Raw genomic sequence first — 22,900 nt, forward strand, 5'->3', positions numbered from 1 at the left:
TTTTTTTTTTTTCGTAGAACTTTAAGTATTCTTATCAAGTGTTTCTCTCATAACTTAAAAGTTGGACTTATTAACTATATTTACTTTAAAATATTTCGTTCAAAATGACAGTGACAAAGTGATTCTCAAAGTTTAAAAAGAAGGCTTAAAAATAATAAAAAATTATCAAAAAACAAATAGAGTTTTCGGTGTAATCAACAATCAAAATACAACCAACCTGTTTTAAACTAAAAATCGTTTGACTGAAGTTCTTTTAAATGTTTTTCTAAAATTTCAATGAGTTTTTTAAATGATTATGATTTTAAACGCAGTGTCTAGCAGCATTTTTATGCCTATAACTTTTTGAGAATAAAATTTTAGTCTTTGTTCCTAACCCACCTTAAAAAAAAAACTTTTAACTACTAAAATACAACTGAAAAAAAATTAAATATCAAATTTTAACCAATCAAATTTGAGCAGTACTATGAAGCTGGCCAAGCATTAAATCATTAGAATAAATTTAAATACTTTTGGGCTTTCCCTAAAGTGCAATGTATACTATGCTCTTAATATTAGAAGTTGATGTATATATTAAATTAATTTGAATAACCACCATGGAAAATACTACTCCTGCTCCATCTTTTGAGCTAGAAACTATAATGAGATACAAGCTTGTAAAGAAAAAGGTTGATGAAAATATTGTTACGAAGTTAGTTAAACTTTTAAAATTGATAGTATATTTTTTCAACTAAAATGTTTTACATCTTTCAAAATGGTTTTAATGTACTTAAGTTAATTTATAGTTTTTGGAGGGTTTAAAATACAGTTCCTTTTTTAAAGTACAGTAAAATGTTTAACACAACTTATATGTCAGATATTTTAGTCTTCTGATTGGAGGAAAGTTTTGGTTTTAGAACCAAAAGTTTTGTTTGATAAACCTACTACATGCATAGCACTGACAGATTGCAACACACTCAAGCTACATAGGATAACTCTTTCTGGTTTGAAATTAAAAAACTCAAGATAGTTCAAACCTTCTTAAAAAACTCAGGCTGAATTGGGCTAGTTTAGATGTTTTTTGAAAAACTTATGATAGTTAAGGGCATAGGAGGTCCACCTAGATTATACAAGTTGATCTTATTTTATAGAGCTTTATCTGAGCTATTAGACATTTTTAATCGATCAAAGTCGGTGACTTCAATAAGTTCCTAGTTGAAGGCGCAAACTAAAAACAAGAAAAAAGATAATTTCACTAAAAATCTGTCTCCTCCTTCATTTTCTAATCAATCTTCTTCAACTTTTCACAGAAAGTGTGTTATTAAATTTAAAAATGATTGAATGCAGAATTTAAAAAAATTTTGAAAACCAAAATTTTTATTAAAAAAACTACCATTTTATCTATTTATTTTTTAATATTTTTAAAATTCCAACATTCAAAGTCTTTAAAAAAAAAAAAAAAACGTTTCCTGATAGTTTGAGGTCTCTAGTTCAAAAAATGAAGGAGAAGATAAATTTTTAGTAATTTTTTAAATTTCCAAGAAAATTGACTCCAAAAAATTTGTGGTCTATACGTTTGTATTGGAAACTTTTTATAAAAACTACAATGTCTCAAAAGTTAAAAAAGATTTTTTAATTCTATAAAAGCTAGCTTGTAGTTTGTACTTTAAGCTTTCATATAAGATCCAATGTTATTTTTGGTAAGAAAAATATCGTACTAAATATACCCTTGAAATTTTTTTTCTAAACCTCAGGAATTTTTTATTTATTTAATTATTATTTTTTTTTTTTTTTTACTTTTTTAAATTTCTATTATCCCATAAAATCAGGCTTGTATGATGTAACTCAGGCTAGTTTTTGTTCACTCAAGCTTGCTTTTTTTGCCTTAAAGACAGGCACCCCTGTGATGAAAATTAGTATACAAGTTATTGATGACCTGAATAATGGTAAATTTTAATTTTATACATTAATCCAAATATTTTTAATGAAGAGCAAAAAATAAAAGAAAGAAAGTCCTAAGTATAGTTTATGGGATAGTCAAAACTTAGACACAATATTTCTGTCTGCTATTAAGATTTTAAACTATAACAACAATTTGGCCTTAAAATTTTTTTGTTTTTGAAATTTTGCCTACAACCACTGTTGTATACTATAAATTGTTTTATATGTTGTTTTACATTTATTTTATCAGTAATTAGAAAGTCTGTTATACAAACTCAAAAAAAAAGAGTACTGTTGTATAAAGTTAAAAAATAAACAAGCTTACTCCCAGTTCTACGTAAACACTTTTAGAAATCTTCAGTTTTTGATGTTTTTAAAGTTTTCATGTTTTTACAGAAGTATGATCTATAGCACTTTGTAAACATAGAAAGTGTAAGCATATATTATATACTCATGCTCTTAGTGGTATTTAAAACTAATATAACAATATAATAGTATAAATCAGCAGTTCTTTACTTTCTTATCATATTACCCTTTTTGCAAGGTAATTAAAAATTGACCCCAAATACACAAGGTAGTGTTTATTTAACAAGAATGAAAAAGAAATTTAAGCAAAAGTAACACGTAACTTCTGTTTAAGGTTTGTAAGTTGAAACAAGCAAATTACTTTAAAAATATATTTAAAATTTTTATAGTATTTTTAAAGTACCACAGATATTTATTTGTTCACTATTCTGATTGGGAGAAAACTTACCCCCTAAAACAAAGTAATTTACCCCAGGTTAAGAATTGCTTGTGTAAATGAGTAAAAAGTTCAAAAGGTGCTAACTTTTTAAAATTCCCTAATTAAATCAGGCTGACTCAGGTTAGTTTCTGTTTTGCTTTGAAGAGTGGTGATAAAAAAAAGTGATTTTGAACTAATTTTTGCGCTTATTCTGAGTAGCATTGTTTTAATCTGTAATAAACAAACTGACTGAATAACTTTAGCTGATAATTTACTTAACTGTACATATATTTTCTACTTTATTGGATTTTCTCAATTTCCTTGCATAACTTTAATTCAGCTAAAAAAACACTGGATATAAAGTTGGAAAAATGATAAAAACTTAGTGGTTTATTTGGAATTATTTTTGTGACAGGTGCTAGATCAATTTAAAATTATGTAGATGATAGTTTAAGATAAAAAATTTGCCTATGTTTAAATAATATATTTCACTTGGTTTTCTTTTTTGGATTGTCACTTTTATTTCATATATCTAGTTTTTATATAAAAGCTAAGTGTAAATAAAAAACTTTTAACTTCTAGGACCTTAACAATTGATCTGGTTGTAAACCAAGAAAAAATCTTTTTCTGCTTCAAATATTTACAAAATACTTTTAAATTTTGGTTTTAAATGGACTTTGTTTTAAAAACTTTATGAAAATTATTTAAATTTTTTTTTAAGTTACAAATCTACACAGTTCTCTTTTTTTTTATTATACTAACACTTGTTTAACGCACTTCAACGGAGCTATGATAGTTATACAGTGAAGTATTTTTTCAATTTTCATAGGTCTGTTAAAGTTTGTTGACTTGTTAACAAACAAAAACAACATGTGTTAGTTTAATAAAATAAGAGTACTGTGTATTTTTTTTATTTATCCAGTGAAGTTCTTTTGCTAGGATCTTTATTAGCAAACAATTAACTCTAATTAATAACAATAATTAAGTTTTTTGTATTTATTCATCTATACCCTGTAATAGAAATAGTACATTAAATAATTTTAAAAACTAATATAATAAGTATTTTAAAATGCATTAAAAAGGAACTTTTTTTTGTAAAGTAAACCAGCAAAAGAACACTATTGCTAATAACAAAAAGAATTTGTACAGCTATGTTTCTAGTGAGCATGTTTTACTTTACTAAAAAACCAGAGTCTCTAAAGTTTACTTTAAGTTATATCTGGATAGAAGTACAGTTTATGTTTTGTATATATTTGTAATATTTTATATTTAAAAGTTCATACGAACTTTTAAAGAAGTTTTGGCATTATGCGCTTAAAAAGTAACTTTCTTAAATTTGTATATAACTGCTTAAAAAGACAATCTTTTGTTTAAAGATAAACTGAAGTATGTTATTTATTATTGTTTTTTTTTAATAAATAAGTAAAAATTTCCAGACTAAGAAAACAGCAAATCCATGGAATTAAACCTGGTGCAAGATGGTGTCATAATAGAAACTTAACACAATCATTTTTTCCTAACCTTGCGGTTGGAAAAGCTGATAAAGTTCCTGGATACATAAAAAAGTTCACTCCAGATGGAATGCACTTGATTGCTTTCTCTGTAGATCAAACATCGGTAGAAATTTATGAATATCAAGGTTAGAATTTGAACATGGATTAAATGCTTTTTATATTATAAAACTTTCATTAAAGTATAATTTTTAGTGTCGTAATTAAATATATTTAATCTATTATTAGTTTAAGTTTTAAGTTCTGCATCAAAGTTTTTATGTCTTTTTTTGCTAAATTTAGTAAAATGTTACAAAATGTTTTTGTTCAACTATAGCTTTAACTTGTAAAGATTATAACAAAGTTTGTTGAAAGTTTAAAAAGTTGTTAATTTTAAGAAATTTACAGAATTTGACTAAAGTAACTTTGACAAATCATTATCCTGCTTTTGATATAAAAGCGGTTTGTATAAAAAACTATTTTGCTTCACAATTTGTATGAAAGTAAAAATTAAATGTTTAAAATTAGTTTGATGTTAATCATAGATATTTTTCTACTTCAAAAACTTGTATTAGTGTTCTTGTTTTAGCATAAAACTTAAAGTTTTTTGTTAGTTTTAATAAATTTTCTAAAACTTATGAGAGCTTCCTTTAAAGTTTAAAACAGCTTAATGTTTTTTGAATTTAAATTTGATACCTTTATAAGTATTTAGAAAACTTAGTTTACTGAATTCAAATTGAGTTTATAAAATTTTATAATGAAACCTTAGTCAATTTTGTTTCAAAAGTTTTGTTTTATCACAAAATACTTGTAAACTAAAAACTGAATACAAGGTTGCTTCACCATCAGGTTAGTTATGGTGCAAAAGTGGCGCCCGTGCAAAAGTGACCTGTTTCCTTTTCTAACAATATCTATCAATCAAAGTTTTTTTGATAATTTCCATATAAATTTGATATATTTAATGGATTTATCTATAATTTTTTTTTGTAATTTTAGTGACAATCCTTTTTATTGTTGATTGATAAGTCTTAAAATCCGCGTTGTTTTTGTAATCTCAACAAAGAGGCGCTGCCAGTTGTATACCGGAATCAAGCAAATGCTTCGGTCAATTGTGATATTTTCGGAGATTGGTTTTTAACTGTTTTGTTCCCAAAACACACCAAAGACTCAGAGAACTTGGACAAGAAGAAAAGACCATTTTGTTCCTTAACAATTGCTTTGTCCATCCAAGTGAGTAGGAAGTCATATTGGCTGAGAATATACAGTACTGTTTATTGAACGACAAAAAGCAAAGTGCTCAAAGTATGAGGTCTAAGCAGCTTTTGTACAAAAAACCCTTTTGGTTGTCGAGTTGCACACCACAATACCTTTTACAAGGTTGCCAAAAAACCTGGAATTAGATAATTTAGGCTAAAAAGCCTGGAATTCTAACAATTTTTACAATTTAAGAAGTAAAATTTCGATTTGACACAAAAAACCTATCACATTGATAATTAAATTTTGTCACCATCAATTAATTTATTTATTAAAAAACACATTTAAAGTAGTTTTACAGTATCAGTTCAATGTTGTTATACTACTTAACACAGTTTTTTACCATAAACTTAATTTTAAACTAAAAATAGACCAAAAAACCTGGATGAATTTTTTAAAAACCTGGAGGAAATTTTTAAAACCTAGAGAAAATTTGCCAAAAACACTTGGCAAGCCTGCTTTTAACGTCTATTCCAGGACAAATGGCAAAATCACTACCAAGTTTCCGCCTCCAAATGTTAATGCACTCCTACAGCCAATGTATCAAGGTGTGCTGGAATCTATTAAAAGGGTCTATAGAAAATTGATTTTAAGAGATCTTGTATCGCAATCAACATTCAGCATACAAGATTTTTATAAAAGAATAAACATGATAAATATTGTCCATACAATTGCATCCGCTTTGAAACATCTTCTGCAATAAGAAACTCATGAAAGAGACTGTTGCCATTACTAAGCTCTTCCATGCAAAATAGTGACCCTTTATTAGAAAGTGCAAATAGGAAGTTTATCCAGCAATTTCTAAATCTAAATATCACATTTACAGGCAATTGTATCTAAAACTAGATGAGTTGCGATGGTCCTTGGTATGAACACATAGACGATCTAGGAATTGTTGCACTGATTTTTAGAGACAACAAAAAATAGGCTGATGAGAGTGTTAAAGACGAAAATGATGTTCCCCTTACATCTAAGTTTCCATTCTCTCACTCTGAAGTCATGTAGAAAATGGATGATTACTTAGCTTACTATCCTTTTCAACCAGAAGCCATACCAGAAAGTGTGTCACAACTCATCCAATTCCGTTATTTTTCTGATAAGAAACGAGAAAGCGCTGCCAAACAAACCTCCATTATTTCCTTTTTCAGAAAAAGAAACTGTTTACGACGTAATTTTTTTTTGATAAAATAATTTTAAACTTCATTTAAGTACTGTTTCTTTTATTCTTTATCTGAATAAGTTGTTTGTTTTGCTAAAAATAATGAAAGTAAAGTAAACTAACTTAAATTTTAGTGTTTATTTTATTGTATGCATTTTATAATACAAAAAAAGGTTAATTATTAAAAAATAAATTTGTATCTATCTGGCCAAATACTTATCTGGCCAAAATAACAAAAAAAGCTTGCCCAACATTGCCAGATAAGTAAGAGTACTGTAACGGACTAGTTTTAAAAACTTAAACAAGACTGGTTAAAAATTGAAAGAGAAAATATACTTTTTATCACATGGAAATAAATAACAAATTTTTGATAAGTTGGTTTTTTTTTTTAATAACTAAATAAAAAAGTATTGAACATAAAACAAAAAATACAAAGTAGGCTCTCTAAATTATGGTTTTATATTCATATTTTTGAACTAAACTTGATGTTATACTCTGAAATAAAATTAAGGTATTCAATCTGCAAATGAACTTCTATCTGATGCGAATGGAGATTTTATAAACTCACATAACTCTTCTGACCTTTATGACAAAACTCGGGACAAATTATTTTCTTCACTATTTAGACTTAAACATAGAGTTTTGGTGATGTGTGATAGAAAATTGCTTAATAGGTAAGTGTCTAAACGTTATTACTAACTTTTTTAGTTTATTTTGTAGTGCATAAACTTTTTATTTTCAGCTGCAAAACCAAGGCGCTTCTGACCGATTAAAATCTTAATTATGTTTATTTTAAGTTTCAATCCGTATATATTTTTGATTTATTTGGAATACTTTTTGGTAAAGTGGGTTAGGGATAGAGAGTTTAAGGGCATAGGGGGGGGGAGTGAGATTTTTTGCTAAAAATAACATTGGGTCTTATATGAAAGCTTGAAGTACAAACTACAAACCAGTTTTTATAGAACAAAATAATCTTAATTAACTTTTGAGATATTGTAGTTTTTATAAAAAGTTTCCAATATAAACGTATAGACTTCAAATTTTTTAGGTTCAATTTTCTTGGAAATTTAAAAATTATTAAAAATCTATCTTCTCCTTTATTTTTTGAGCTAGAGACCTCAAACTTTTAGGAAACGTTCCTTTATGATTTAAAAGATTTTGATTATTGCAATTTTAAAAATTTTAGATAAAAAAACAAAAAAACAGATGGTTTTTTATAATAAAAATTTAATTTTTCAAGATTAAGAAAATTCCTGCATTCAATCCTTTTAAAATAGTAGTAAAATAAAATGATAGACTTTCTGTGAGAATTTGAAAAACATTGCTTAAAAAATGAAGGAGGAGATAGATTTTTAGTAAAATAGTAATTTTTTGGCTTTTTTAGTTTGTGCCTTCCATTAGGAACCTATTGAGGTCACCAACTTTGATCGTTCATATATCAAATATTACTTTGATTTTTTTTAGCGTGTAGAAATCAGGAAAAGTCAAGAAAAACTAAAAAAAAAATGACACAAGTCAGGAAAAGTCAAAAAATTTGACAAAGTTTAAAAAAAAGTCAGATTTTATCAGTTTAAATTTACAAAATTCCTTAAATTCCAAAGCCTTAAAATAACAAAAGTTTAATTGAAAATCATTTAAAGTTAGACTTAAATTGCAAAATTTTCTTATAAATTTACAAAATTATTTAATTTCCAATGCCTTCATCTGGTATAAATCCTTTATAAAATATCCTTTATAAAACTGCAAAACTTTTCTATTAGCATATTGAAAAACTACCCTACTTGATCAAGCAGTTTTTATAAGTTATTTAGTAGTATACCTTACCTCAATTTGTTTTTTCAAAGTTGTTTAAATTTTTGAAATAAGTAATAAAAGAGAGGGGACTAGATGAAGAAAACCATATCTTCATTAGATGAATAGGTTGAAGTGCTAATCAATTTTCGTACAAATAGAAAAAAACAGTGTTTGATTAAGTTCTTTATTGTTTTAAGGTTTTAATTGTAAAAGTTCGTTATTTTTTTAAGATTTTAGTTGTGAAAGTTTGTTATTAGTTTAAGGTTTTTATTGTAAAAGTTCCTTATATGTCGTTTCGTTTATTTATGTTGGGAAATGCTAAAAAATGTGTCTTTTTTCAGACAAGCTGTGTTTTTAAGGTAATAATACAAGTATTTTGCTGATAGAGCTGTTTATTACAAATACATCAATCATACACAAATGCTTCAAGTGATGTAATGGAAGTTTGATGATTGAATTCAGCAAAAAAACTGTTGTTTTAAACTGTATTAAAATTAGATTGAACGCTTTATACAGTTTCAAGTTTTAGATTATGTATCTTAGAATAAGTTTAAATTAAGAGTTTGATTTAGAAAAGTCAGGAAATTTTTAGTAAAAAGTCAGGAAAAGTCAGGAAATTTTTCTTAGCTTGATCTGTGGCAACCATGCCCATAAATTTCATTAATGTACTGCTGTAATAACATATTATCTAAGCTCATTTGCATAATGTTATAATTGATATTTTCTAAAACTTTACTACTACAGCCAACATTATTTTTTCAACGTTTGATAGTTAAATTTAATAGTTTATTTTAGAGTTGTTTAATATCTATAACACTAAGTTTTTATTAATAATTTAAAACCACTTATAATAAATTGTTTATTAAAATACAACAAAAAAAGCATTCAAAATGTTTTGTCCAGAGACCTGGTGTACAAAAAAACCTTTCGGTTATTGAGTCAAACACCATGGATATAGTTTAATGTCTTGTTTAGGATATATAAAGGAGAAAAAAACATTTAATGAGCATTTTAAACTTATTTACATTTAATTTTTTTATCTGACTGTTTAAGGTAAAATTTAAAAGGCACATCAATAAAAAAAATTATAGTTAAAAATATAAGTTTAAAAGTAGTTAAGCACTTTTTCTTAACAAAGGTCGTTATACATTTTACTCAAAGCTGTTTTCCTAACTACTAGTTCACTGAATCAGGATCTTTGAACGATAAACTAAAATAGTAAAATTACTTTTACTGATTTTTTGTAGTTGCAATATTATCTTGACTTAAATAATGTTAAACAAAGCTACTTAAACGACTGATTATATATACATATATTAAGTTTTTTTTTTGTTTTATTAAATAACTATAAAATAGATAGGCTCTTAAAAATAGTTTCAAGTGCTATTGTGCATTTAATGACGCACTATACTTTTCTGATACGATTGTTTTACAGGCTTTAAAATGTGAACGGTTTCTTAGTAAGTTAAATTTAGCTGAAAAATTTCAGCTGAATTAGAAAAACAAATTTAATTTGAAACACAGCTGTACTCTCTGTAACATGAAAATAAGTTGGATTGCAGAACCAGAATCTGACGTTATTTAAAAAATCTATGCGGTTTTGCCAGCATTTTCAAACTATTTTTTCATTGTTTGATCAGTTTTAAACGCTGCTTAAAAATGTATATTTTCTTGATGTAACAACTTCTATATAAAATGTTTGCATTTGGTAATTTTTATTTTAACAAACTTACTAAATACAAGGTTTATTTCTTATAACAAATCAAACAGTTCCAGCTGATAAAACATATTGTTTTATTTTTACACTTAATAGTTTCAAATAATTTATTATCAATTTTAGTAAAAGGCTAGTTGTATATTTCGGTTTGTCATTAATTTTAAATTTTGTATTAATTAATTTTTACTGATAACTTTAACTTTTATATTTAATAAAAAACAACAATTGATCTTATCAGCCATAAAATGCTATCATGATATGTTTAAGAATTTTAAACGATATAATTTTTAAGCTAGTTAAAATAATTAAGGTAATTTCTAGTCTTTAGGTAAAATACTTTGTATTTGTTTGGTGAACTGTTTAGTTTTTATTTTATTTTACATAATAACGTATATTCTACGCTAGAGATTTTTTGCTCTTAACGGAGGACTCAAGGTATGCAGTGATTTCAACACAACAACCAGCATCACGTGATTACAGAAGATCTAGCTGGTGGAGCAACAACGAGTCTATTACACCTTCAACTCAACTTGAAGATTACAATATTTTGTGCATTGATATTTTAGGTGGACTTAAAACTTCTAGTATTGAATTTAAGTCAGTAACTTTTTTTTTATCAATTTTTTTTTACAAGTATTTAAAGTTTAGCATAATTAAAATAATCGATAGAAAATTAATTACAGTTAAACTGTTGTGTGTAAATATATTTCCATTATAAAAATTCTTAATTGCTTTTTATGAGTTTAATATGTATAATTTTTAATTAGAAACAACGTTTGAGCATTTTGTTTAACATTTAGAAGACTTATTGAAACTAACAATACTACAAGAAAAAAAAATCAATTATGACTATTCAGCCAGTGTGCGCACTTATAGAAATAGTGTTATATAAGTTTAGTTGCAGACTTTAAATCAGCTGAGTTGTACTAGTGGTTCCATTACAATTTTTTGGGAACGGGTCTAAATTGCACAAGGAGACAAAATTGCACGAGGGAACAAAATTGCACGAAGACGATTTCGCACCAAGAGTAGATTTTGCACTAGTTACATTTTTGCACGACAGTAAAATTATACAGAAGAAAAAGTTATAGACCGAGGGTGAAGGTTAGGGGTAACAGTGATAGTAAAAAAAACATTAAGAAAAAAAACTAAAAAAAAAATAACTTACCGACCAAGGGTAACAGTGATAGTAAAAGAAAAACTAAATTAAAATAAAAAATTGATAAAGAAATTAAAAAATAGAAAATAAAAATAATTCGTGCAAAAATGTCTCTGTGCAAAATTGTCTGCTCGTGCAAAAGTATCTTCATGCAATTTTGTGCACTCGTGCAATTTTGTACGTTCGTGCAATTTTGTACGCTCGTGAAAATTAGACAGCTACCCTAATTTATTAAATCTAAGATTGTCACAAACTAAGGCCTCTTCGGTTAATTCAAGTTAATTTGAAACTTCGAAATTACTTAGACTAGCTCAGGCAGGTTAGTATTTTTTCTTAAATTATTTAAATAACATGACTGACTTTAAAGATTTTTTAAACATAGACTAAATTGGATTTTATTTAAAGTTTCAGGATAGTTTTTAAGATTTTAGAATCACCTCCAATATAAACATACTTAAGTATTTTCTTTATGGTGGCAAGTCCTTCCGTTATTGTTAAGAATATATTAAGTACTCTAGCTTGAATTAGCTAGCTAGCAGTATTTTTTCAGTTTTTGTCTCTTACTACTTTTTAGTTACTCAAGCTAGCTTTTTTGCTAGCATAGTTCATTAACAAATTTTTAGATATGAATATTTTACGACAATATGTTATAGTATTAACAATACTATTACGATTTATAAAAAAAACGTTGCCTGAAATAAAATTAAAAAAGGCATACTTAAGTTAAGTTTTTATAATGCATATATTTTTGTTGTTTTCTGGTCAGTTACGATAAAAATTCAAGTAAATTATAACACAGGTTGTTTGCAGTTTTCGATTAGAAATAATATTTTGCAAAAAATCATACTGTGTAGTAAATTGACAATTGACTTACACACATATAGTATAATAAAAAAAGTCATAAAAGTTTGGCCTGTATGCTAAAAAATCTTACAAAATAGTCAAAACTTAAACTTAAGTTTTTTTTTTCACTTTTTTACTAAATATTGTATTGAAGTTTTTCTTATAAAAAATATGAAAATTAATTGCTGACTTTTATTAAAATTTAAGCTTTTATTTTTTTTATAGCTCTATAACTTACATTTACTGGAAGACATGTTTTACTTTTAATCAGTATAGATTAACGTTGAAAAGTATTGTCTCATAGCAATAAGTTATAATTGTTTCTGATTAAATGTAAGTTTTTTTTCAAAAAATATGAAATTTGTAAAAGAAGACTACATATAAAAGTTTTTAATAATGGAAAATACTTTTAACTTAATTAAATGGTTTCAAATTTAAATAAAATGTATTGTAATTTGTATATGCAAGGTATTTTAAATAAACTTCTCACTAAATTCTAATTAAAAAATCTTTCCATCTACAGTTGCAACAAAATACTATCATCAAGAAGCCAAGGTATATTTTTATTGAAAGATACAGTTGCAATTTTATCAACGCAGCATCAAATAATTTATATCTATAAAGTTAGTAAGCTTGTTAAATGTATCTGCAAACTAAAAAGACTTTTTTTTTGTTGATCATTTACTTTATAACGATGTGTTTATTTAAATAAATTTTTACTACAAAGTATTTTGTTTGGTCTAATTGATTATAAAGGTAATTTGAAAAAAAACGTATGTAAAAAATTTATTAAACTTAAGATTTATCAATATATTTTTCAAACTTACTTACCATAGTTTTAATATATTTTCAATATTTATTAATTTTATATTATTTAAACTTAAGTTAGTCGATGGAAAGTTTTACAAGACACACAAAATAGATCGATTTGCGTGTGAAGAAGACGAAATGAGTTTCAATAATGTTTATTCTAAAACCACTGACTCTGATATTGTTTCAGAAAAGCCTTACTGCATATTAAAACAAAAGTAGGTTCTAGTTAATATTACAAGTTTGGTTACTTTTTATTTCTTTTTTTTAAATAATTTACAACTTAAAAACAGTTGAAAAAGTTTGTTATATACCCGTCATAAATTGTAGTTTTATGATACCTTTTAACATTGGTTGTTATTATGCTTTTCTAAACAATAGTTAGATATTAAGAGTTAAGCTTTCAATCTAAGGTAAAAGACTAAAATGTGTTATTAAAAATACTTGTAAGCTCTTACATTATTTTGCTTAACTTGTAGTTAAAAGACATATTGAAAGTTTTATTCTTGTAAGTCTTTGTGTTTTTTGAATTATAAACAACTTCTATTACAAAAAGTATTATAAAATTAAGCTTTACTTAAAATAGCTACTCAGTTTTGTTAACTCTGTTGAAGTAAAAGGAATAATAAAAATTAAGGTTTTTGTTAAGCTTTTCTATTAGAAACTTAGTCTCACGATAAATTTAGTTAAGTGAAGAACTCAAGTTGTTTTCTTACTAAGTCAAATCTTAATGTTTACATTAAGACTAAAAGATTTCAAGCTTTATTTTTTTTAGACTTCTACTTACTCTGTATAAGAAGTCAGTGCGCTTAGGAAACAAAGGCTTGAGTAAGTTTTATGCTCACTATAAGCTCTTAGAAGGTCTAAAAATGTGGAAAATACAACTAATTAACGAAGATATATTGTTAGTAAAAGTGAGTACCTTAAAAACTAGTTTTTATTTATATTTTATATTTTTTACATTTTACATATAGATAATTATTTAAAAAAGTTTTGTATAAAGTGAAGTATATCGTTTAAATCTGCATAGTTCTTACTTTAACTTGTAAGTTCAAAGAGCTAGATATACTGAAAAAATAAGTTTAAGTTTTCGTTTAGTCTCTTCTATTTTTCTCCCTAAAAAAAGTACTGGTTCATGTGTTACTGATGTATGATTAAAACAGTAAAAAGTTCTTGAAGATTTTTGTTACTGTTTACTTACAGAAAATGCTAAATGTAATTCTTAAACTTTACGGTACTACTTTTTTATTTTTAAAGAATTTTCTGCTGTATAATTTTTCTATAAACAAAGTGTTTCTAGGTAGATAGGTATCACTGAAATTAGTTTAAAGTTAAAAAAAAAATTTAAGTCAACTCAGGCTAATTTTAACTTTTTTTGAAAACTTTTCGAAAAAGTCAGACTGATTCAGGTTAGTTAAAATTTTATAATAAGCTTTTATTTAAAACAGTTTTAGTTAAAATTTTCTTTATTAATTGTTTAAGTATTTATTTTTAAAGTTCATCTATCATATATTGTTTTTCTTTTCCGGTTAATACTACATAAGTATTTTTTATAAATAATTAATACATACACTAACGGTTTTTTGTAGTTTTTGAGGATAATTGTAGTGACTGATGCTATATATTGTTTTACTCTGACTATTAATAGGTTTGAAAAGTAGTTATTTAAAACTTTGAAAATACTTAAATGAACTAATATATAAATAACTCCTATTTTTTTTATTGGTTTACAAAAATGTTTAATCTAGCGAGACAACTGAATTTTTTCAGCTAATGAGATAAACTAAACGGCTCTAAAATATTACTACAAAGTTTAGTTTAAAAGTTCGAAACTAAACTAAAACTTTTCACTAAATTTTAAATAATTTTGTTTGATTATTTAAATGTTTGGTCTACAATTTTTAATGATCTACTTTAAATTGCAAATTTGAACTAAAAAGCAAAGTATTTTAGCAACATTTAACTGTATGTATAGATATTTAGTTACATCTGTAGCCTACCATGTTTTTAAGTTTACTATATCTAAAGTAAAAATAAAAATCTTTACTCCTAGTACGTCACTCTTGAGTGCATTTTTTCTCGAACAACCCCTGATCATGCTTCCAATTCTCCTGCCTTTTTCGTATTTTACGATTTTAACTCGGAAGAAGTAGTTTCTGTATACGAAAATGTCTCCCAGAAAATGGTTGATTTGTACGAAACTTGCCCTCAAATTTTTTTTGGAGGGGAATTTAGCAGAGGAAATTTGCAATCTGCTAGTTTTGACATTCATTCCAAACACCATTTTAACAGGTTTTTAAATATACTTTGTAATATAATCCTATTTTTTTAATAGTTTTGAGTTTTATTTGTACAAAATTAGAATTGTTTTCTATACCTTTTTATAATTTTCTAATCACTTTATTCAAAAAGAGTTTTTAAAAATGTATCGAATTTATTCCTACAATTTATTCTTTCATAGTTTTAAAAAGTAAACAAAATTTCGCTCAATAAGCTCCTCAGTATGTAATAGAATACCAGTTTCATTTGTTATAAATTTTTTTGAATACTGAATAATAGAATATCATTCAACTAAACGTTGTCTGATGTAACGTCAGATTGTTATGAGTTATATAGAGTTGGTACTGAGACCTTGCTAAAAGTTATAATTAGACCTATTTTTAGAACTGCATGTTATTTATTGTTGTATGTTTAATATTTAAGTATTTAAAGTGATCAATTTACAATATTTAATTGGTTTAGAGTTCTTTGAATATTTTTCTTCCTTTTTTAAGAAAGACTTTACTCATTTGTTCCAGTTTATAAGCATTGTTTGAAGAATTTTATCTATTTTATTTGAAGTAAATTTCATTATTGCACTAGCTTATTGACTATAGATACAAGCTGTCAGTAAGAAGGTCTCGTTGTGGAGGTGAAATGGAGTCAAAAAGAAGGATGCTTAACCAACTTCCTTTGCACTGTCAAGTTCTTTGCCCATCTCCCTATCTTGATGTGTCACTCTTTTCTTATGACGACAAATTTATTAACAGCGTAGAAAGATCTAAGTCTCCCTGTGAATATCCTATCAGGTTATAATAGTAAAATAAAGTAATGATTTTTAGATTTATTTTAGTATATACAATGTTCTAAAATATGTACTTGTTCAATCTAAACTCATTATCTCTATCATTAGAGCTTTTGAAGTATATTTTAATGCATTTTAATTAAAATAGAAGTAAAACTGTTATAAGGTAAATTTTATTGAACATAAAATACATGTCAACATCGCTTGAAGTAATTCTTTTAATTTTAATAGCGTAAAGTCTAAGATTAACAAAACGATACAGTTCATAAGAATTATTATAACAAACAGCAGATTTTTTTAATATTGAATATTCTTAGAGTTAGTTTAACCGTTTAGAGTTTTTCGTTTTGGTAAATAAGTAATCACTTTAAAAATTAAATTTTTTCTTTTAAAATAAATAAAAAAATGCTATAAATCTTTCAAAATGACTTATTTTTATTAAAAAAAGATTATAGATTAGAAGGTTTTGCTTAAGTATTAAACATAATTTTGATGACACGTATTGCCATAAAATATTTCAGAAAGTTTAAGAAGGTTTCCTATTTAACTACTTAATTTACTATCTATAAAAATATTAATTATACTTCAAAAAAATAAACAAAGGTTTTATTTTGATTTGAGAAACTTAAAAGTTATAATATTATTACTGATTTAAATACTATCATGATTTTTTATTATTACTACTTTTTGCTTGTTTACTACGAGATAAAAAAGAGAGTAAAGTGAATTTTTAGACTAAAAAACTGAAAGAATAGTTTTGTATATTTTATTATAATAAAATTTATATTCTCCTTTTTTTACTGTCTTCTTTTACTAAGCTTAATAATCCAATATTGATTTTACAAAATAGATATATTTTGTTTTAAATGATGTTTAATGTTTTATAAACACTTACGTAGTTTAAATTTAATCATTAAACAAGTTTTAATTTTTTTGATTTGTTTAAATATAGACTTTATATTTTTAACTTTACTTATATTAAGAATGATTTAGTAGATCACTGAGTATTAAAAATAAGAGTTTCTTTAACAAACTAGAATAATAAACTAACTGTTTAATGATATTTGTATTTTCTTCTTTTTAAGTAGGGGTAGGGAGTATACTTGGGTGATGTTTGCTGGACTTAAGAGTCCATATGATTTGGATGTGTTTTTGCTTCATTTTGAAGAATCTGAAAAAAAAAAAATAAAGTATGCTTGCAGCCCAAAAAACTATTTTCAACCTCAAAAATCACATACTTTTCGATTTTTTGACATAAACAGTAATAAAATTACTTATACATGTCCTAGACTTATAACTTATGTCTTAAATGAAAGCTTATTGACTTATTGGCATATATTTAAAGACATATTAACTGCTTTTGATGTATTATGACGTCATAATCACCCTAAATGTGCAAAATTTGTCTGTAAAATGTAGGGGTAGCACATTTTTTTCATAGTCACAGCACATATTTTTGGTCGTAATTTAAAATTCAAATAAGTGAATATGATTCGGATGTGTTTTTGCTTAGTTAAAAAGAATCTAATAATTAAATTATGAATTTGCAAAAAAAAAAGTCGCTGCCCAAAAGTCGAAAAATATGTGATTTTTGGGGTTGAAATCAGTTTTTGGGCTGCAAGCATATTTTTTTTTATGATTTTTTCTCAGATTCTTCTTAATGAAGCAAAAACACATCCAAATCATATGAACTTGAACGAATATTACAATATAGCCAAAAAAATGTGCTGTACTCCCCTTATTTTAAGAGAACATAATTTGTTTAAAAGCGTAAGCTTCGCTTGAGCTAGGCTGATTGTGAGTTATCGTTCTTACTTTAACAGCAATGAATTTATAGTCACTAAACTCGTTACTCGCGTAACGATTTTGTATGTGTTAAGTTAGGCTGTTAAGCCATGGTATTTTGATTCGTTGCCATTTGTTTAATTAGAGATTTGTTATTATTATGTTTTAATTTTTATTGTTACTTTCTGTTCCCATTTATTCATTGTAAAATACATCGTTTTATTCACAGACTCGATTTCAGTTTGAATAATAGTATAAGTTTATTAAACACTCAATAAACATATCAGAAATTCCGAAATTTGTATAAGGACTAATTTAGGACATTGTATAATAAATGCATCGTATAATAAAGTGTTATTGCCAGTTAACCGCCAGGCCCATGTTATACATAACCAAGCACATACCCTAATAAGTTTCAACTGTTTACAAAAAAAAACTAATTAACTTTATTTATTTATCTTAGAATACTTTTGGAAAAAAGTTTTTTTAGTAATTTTTATTTGATATAATTTTAGTCACCTTTGGAAAGCATGAATAACTTTTTTCTTTTTAAGTACACATATTTAAAACTGTTTTTAAATATTTATCTAGCAAAGTTAATTTACTTTTACAGGTTTTATTCCCGAAAATCAGGCCTACTAAGGTTTCAGCTTCAGACTGATAGAATTAGTCATCATAGGACTAGAACGGGTATCCACCGTAATTATGTCTCTTACATTTTTCATCCAACCGAACCTCTTGCCTTGTCCGTTAAACGCAACCAGGACAACCATGTTTTTAATTTACATATACGGCACGTGCCGTCTGTAGTTTCATAGCAACAATGATTGCTGACTGATATTTTTCTTACAACTGCCTGATTTTAAAACAAATTGAATTTTCCTGTTTAAGTAATTTTTTTTATGTTATAATTGTTCTTTTAATAACACTTATTGAAAATTATAGTTAAAATCATTACCTATTAGATGTACTTGACGTTTTGTTTTTAAAGCTAAATTTAGTATATTGGCACTATATATTTAAAAAATATGTAACATATTTAGTATTAATTTTTTTAACTTGTCTTTAATAGTTTTTTTAACCTTAAATTTTCATTTTTTCAATTAATTAAAGTGTCAAAAATATTTTGTGTTTTAATTTTTCTAATACTGTTAATTTTTTGTTTGTGGTTTTAAGTTGTTAGATATATTAAACTTTCAAAACTACTTTACTTATAGCTAATGTAAAAACAACTTATTTCTATACTAAGGATTTAAAACTCTTTACACTTTAACAAATGTAAACTAATGTTTTTACTCAAACTCGCCTTGAATTCTCTTGCAAGTTATAAGATATTTTACCTAGGTTGTAAAGTGGTGCAACGTATATGTTCCATTTATTTTCTTAATTTTTTAAGTAAGAAGAGATTATAGTTAAAAAAATAAGAAGTAGTTAGGTAGTTTAGATCAGTGTTTCTGAACCTTTTTCTAGTGGCGGAACCCTTATCCAAAGCTCAACTTTTCCGCGGAACCCCTAATTTAATTTTACATAAAATGTTTAATATAATATTTCCTGCAAAAAACAAAAAAAATTCAGTGTAAAACGATTTTTTTAGCAAAACTATATCATTGTTAGAAATCATACCAATTGTAATAGTATTAAGTCGAGTCAAACTCCAAGTGAAATCATCAATTTAAAAATAATATCATTTTTTGAATATTGAAAGTTTTTTGTCATTTTCTTTAGGTGTTTTTTTATAAATGAATATCAAAAAAAAATTATTTAGTTTTAATAATTAAACAAAAAAAGCATTTAATACTTAAGTAACAAACTTTAAAACTTGGCTAACACATAGACATTTAAACATTTTTATCATGTAAATTTAAAAAAATATTTCCAAGTCAATTTCTGTTAAAATTTTAAAGACCTGGCCACTACTTATAAAAATTAGAGAATCATTTTTTATAATGTAAGTCTAAAAAAACTATTTCAATTTCTGTTAAAATTTTATAGGCCTGGCCAGTTTTTTTTTTAATTTTAGTAGCATTTTTTAAGTAAAAAATAAGCTTTTATACATATTAAATTTTAAATCAAGCTAATAGACATCTTTTTAAACATTTTTACAGCATTTGAAACAATATAATATACCAGAAATAAGTTTCTGATAAAGATTTTTATTTAGTTTTATTGTGTAAACATTTAGAATTTGATTGCTCCTACATTGTTTGCTTTAGTGATAATACCAGTATTTTCATGACTTCACTAAAAATATAAATTCAAAAAATTTGCGCAACCAGGACACCTATTAATAATGAATACCCATTAAAAGTCCTAACGCTAGATACTTACTAAGCAGATCAACGAATGCTATAATTATATATGTTTTCAATTTTATGTGTTTCATTTTTTTGAAGTTTTATGAATTATCTTTTTTTTTTCAAATTTCTTTTTTAAATTTCGAAAGGCTTCGCGGAACCCCTGAGAGGCGTCGCGGAACCCAATTTCAGAAGCACTGGTTTATATGATAAAGAGAGCACGTTTTAAAACATTCTAAAATAAAATTTCAATAAATAATCAGAGTGAATTTCCAAAGAGGCTACAATATAAATAGATACTATATTATCAAGAGTGCTGAAAATTCATTGTATTTATAGTTTTTATATATACTTTATTTAAAGGAATTCAGTTATAAATAAATGTTCCACTCAATTAATAACTTAAAACATTGCGGGAAAAGCTACATAAAAAACTACTTGAAAAAAAAATCAAAAAGAAAACTGCTAGAAAAATGATTAAAAAAAAACAAGGTTTGAAAACCAGATATAAAATTATAAATTCAAGTTATTTAAAAGTAGATTTCCTCAAAGAAGTTTACAAACGAAGGTCTGAATAATTACAAATGATCACTGACAAAAAAATAAGTTACGGTATACACTTTTAATAAACTACATCTCGAGCTAAAACAATAAAATGTTTCTATCAATTCAAGAAATAAATTTAAACATTATGGCGTTACTATAATTTGCCTTTAATAATACACTTACACTTCTTTATAAATTAAAGAAATCTCAACTATTCTTTGTCATTGATAAAATTACAAAACCAGATTAAAAATCTTTACATTCGTTTTTGCAAAGCAGATATTAAGTGTGTAAATGAATATTTTTTAATTTCAAAATTACCTTAGATCTGGGTAATCAAGTGACTGATTTTTTAGATGTCACCTTAAACCTATCTGATGGTACTTTTCGCCCTTACCGAAAACCAAACTGTTTAATTAATTTTATCAATTCAAATTCCGACCACCCCCGACATATAAAGAAATCTATCCCAATAATGACCCAGAAACGCTTAAGCTCATTTTCATCCAATGAAGAAATATTTAATGAAATAAAAGTTCCATATGAAAATGTATTAAAAAAAAGTGGTTTTAAATGTAACTTGACATACATGATAACAAACAATAATACTAATAATAGTAATAATAATGATATTTTTAACGGTAATAACGATAATAAACATAAATATGACAATAATAAAAGTAATAACAGCATAATTAATAATATTAATAACGATAATGATAATAGTTTTAAAAGTAACAGTAATAATGATTATAACATTAATAATATTGTAAATAATTTTAATAGTAACATTAATAACAATAATTGTAGTAATGATAATAACAATTACAATAATAATGATATTAATAATAACAGTATCACTAGTGAAAATTATATTAAAACGCAAAAAAGTAATAAGTCTCGTAATAGCCGTGTGTTGTGGTATAACTCACCATACTGTTCTAGCATTAACGTAAACTTGGGTAAAGAATTTTTGAAATTAGTAGATAAACATTTCCCAAATAATCATTGTTACCGTAAAATATTTAATAGAAAAACTTTAAAAATTTCTTATAGTTGTATGAATAATGTTAAGTCAATAATACAATCACATAATAATTTTGTTTTATCTAAATATAATGAGTTGACAGCACAAATTAATAATAACAATAAACCTAATACTATTAGAAATAATAGCAACTATTCAGATAACACAAACGTAATTAATATTAGTTTAGACATAAAGGATAACAATTGTAAAAATAACAAGGTTAATATAAACAATAATGATAACATTAATCTAATTAATAAAATCAATTACAATAGGCCTATAACTAGAAGTATCAGTAAAAACCTAACTAAAAATATAAACTCAATTATACATAAGGAATCATGTTCTAATAATAATAGTAATAATAATAATTATAATAATAATTATTATAATAATAATAATAATGATAATAATAATGATGATAATAATAATAAAAATAATAATAATAATAATAATAATAATAATAATAAGTATACAAATAATGATAGTGGTAATAAGAGTAATAGTAGTAACCATATTATTAATAACAATGGTAATAGTATTAATAATAATGACATAACCAATAATAGTAATAATAATAGTAATATTAATAAATATGATAACAATAACAATTATGATAATAATAATAACTGTAGTAACCAGAAAAATACCAATATCTGTAATACTTATAACGATGAAGTAATTAAATGTGGTTTTAAATTCAAGAACAATGTAGGTAAAAATTGTAACTGTCGTAAGTCGAATAAAATAAACTGTCCGTTACATGGTAACTGCTTAATTAAAAATGTTGTGTATAAGGTGCGTGTTAAATGTAAACTTAGTGAAGATAAAAACAAAAACAATAATAATGTTAATGATAATAATAAGGATAAGGTGTATATTGGTTCGACAGGAGGTCACTTTAAAGATAGGTACACCGGGATAAGTATACTTTTAAGCATGTAAATAAAAAGAATAGTACAAGATTGTCAGATTTCGTTTGGCAGTATTTTGATAGGTATGGAACCAAACCAGAAATGGAATAGAGCATCCTCCACCACGCCAACAATAACATCAGTAGCGCGAGCAAGATCTGCCAAATATGCAACCTTGAACGAATGGCAATTTTAGCAGAAGATAGTAAACAATTACTAAATAAAAGACGTGATATTTCAAACAACTGTGCACACAACCGACGGTTCTTCTTCAAATAACACCTTGGCGCCTTCTCACCTTTCATACTTTTCATTCACCTTCAACATACACACACACATTCACTTAACATATATTAATATAATTATATATCCTAAGTAACATATAGTTTTATTCATTTAT

The 22,900-nt window shown here is 25.3% G+C and overlaps 1 protein-coding gene across 2 annotated transcripts; it reads left to right on the plus strand.

Moving 5' to 3' along the window:
* Positions 1-550: 550 nt before the first annotated feature.
* Positions 551-18,722, plus strand: LOC145838181 (DET1 homolog). 2 transcript variants are annotated; one of them, XM_082945740.1, is made up of 10 exons: positions 551-688; positions 4,078-4,280; positions 7,056-7,218; positions 10,461-10,652; positions 12,581-12,680; positions 12,943-13,085; positions 13,643-13,781; positions 14,921-15,159; positions 15,744-15,935; positions 18,330-18,722. In XM_082945740.1, exons 1-10 carry the CDS (start codon positions 594-596, stop codon positions 18,532-18,534), a joined length of 1,671 nt encoding a protein of 556 aa, XP_082801866.1. In that variant the 5' UTR covers positions 551-593; the 3' UTR covers positions 18,535-18,722. The 2 variants fall into 2 exon arrangements, with proteins under 2 accessions (XP_082801866.1, XP_082801867.1); XM_082945741.1 differs by lacking the exons at positions 551-688; positions 4,078-4,280 and adding an exon at positions 6,373-6,553.
* Positions 18,723-22,900: the final 4,178 nt, after the last annotated feature.

The sequence above is a fragment of the Thalia democratica genome, chromosome 6 (genome assembly GCF_965202585.1).
Source record: "Thalia democratica chromosome 6, ktThaDemo2.hap1.1, whole genome shotgun sequence".
NCBI lineage: Eukaryota > Metazoa > Chordata > Thaliacea > Salpida > Salpidae > Thalia > Thalia democratica.

What these genes read in the sequence shown, in the direction of transcription:
- LOC145838181 (XM_082945740.1), top strand. Translation starts at nt 594, where the DNA reads ATGGAAAATACTACTCCTGCTCCATCTTTTGAGCTAGAAACTATAATG. An exon ending in AAGATATATTGTTAGTAAAA is followed by an intron (nt 13,782 to 14,920) that starts GTGAGTACCTTA and finishes CTTTACTCCTAG; the next exon opens with TACGTCACTCTTGAGTGCAT. An exon ending in CCCTGTGAATATCCTATCAG is followed by an intron (nt 15,936 to 18,329) that starts GTTATAATAGTA and finishes TTACTTTTACAG; the next exon opens with GTTTTATTCCCGAAAATCAG.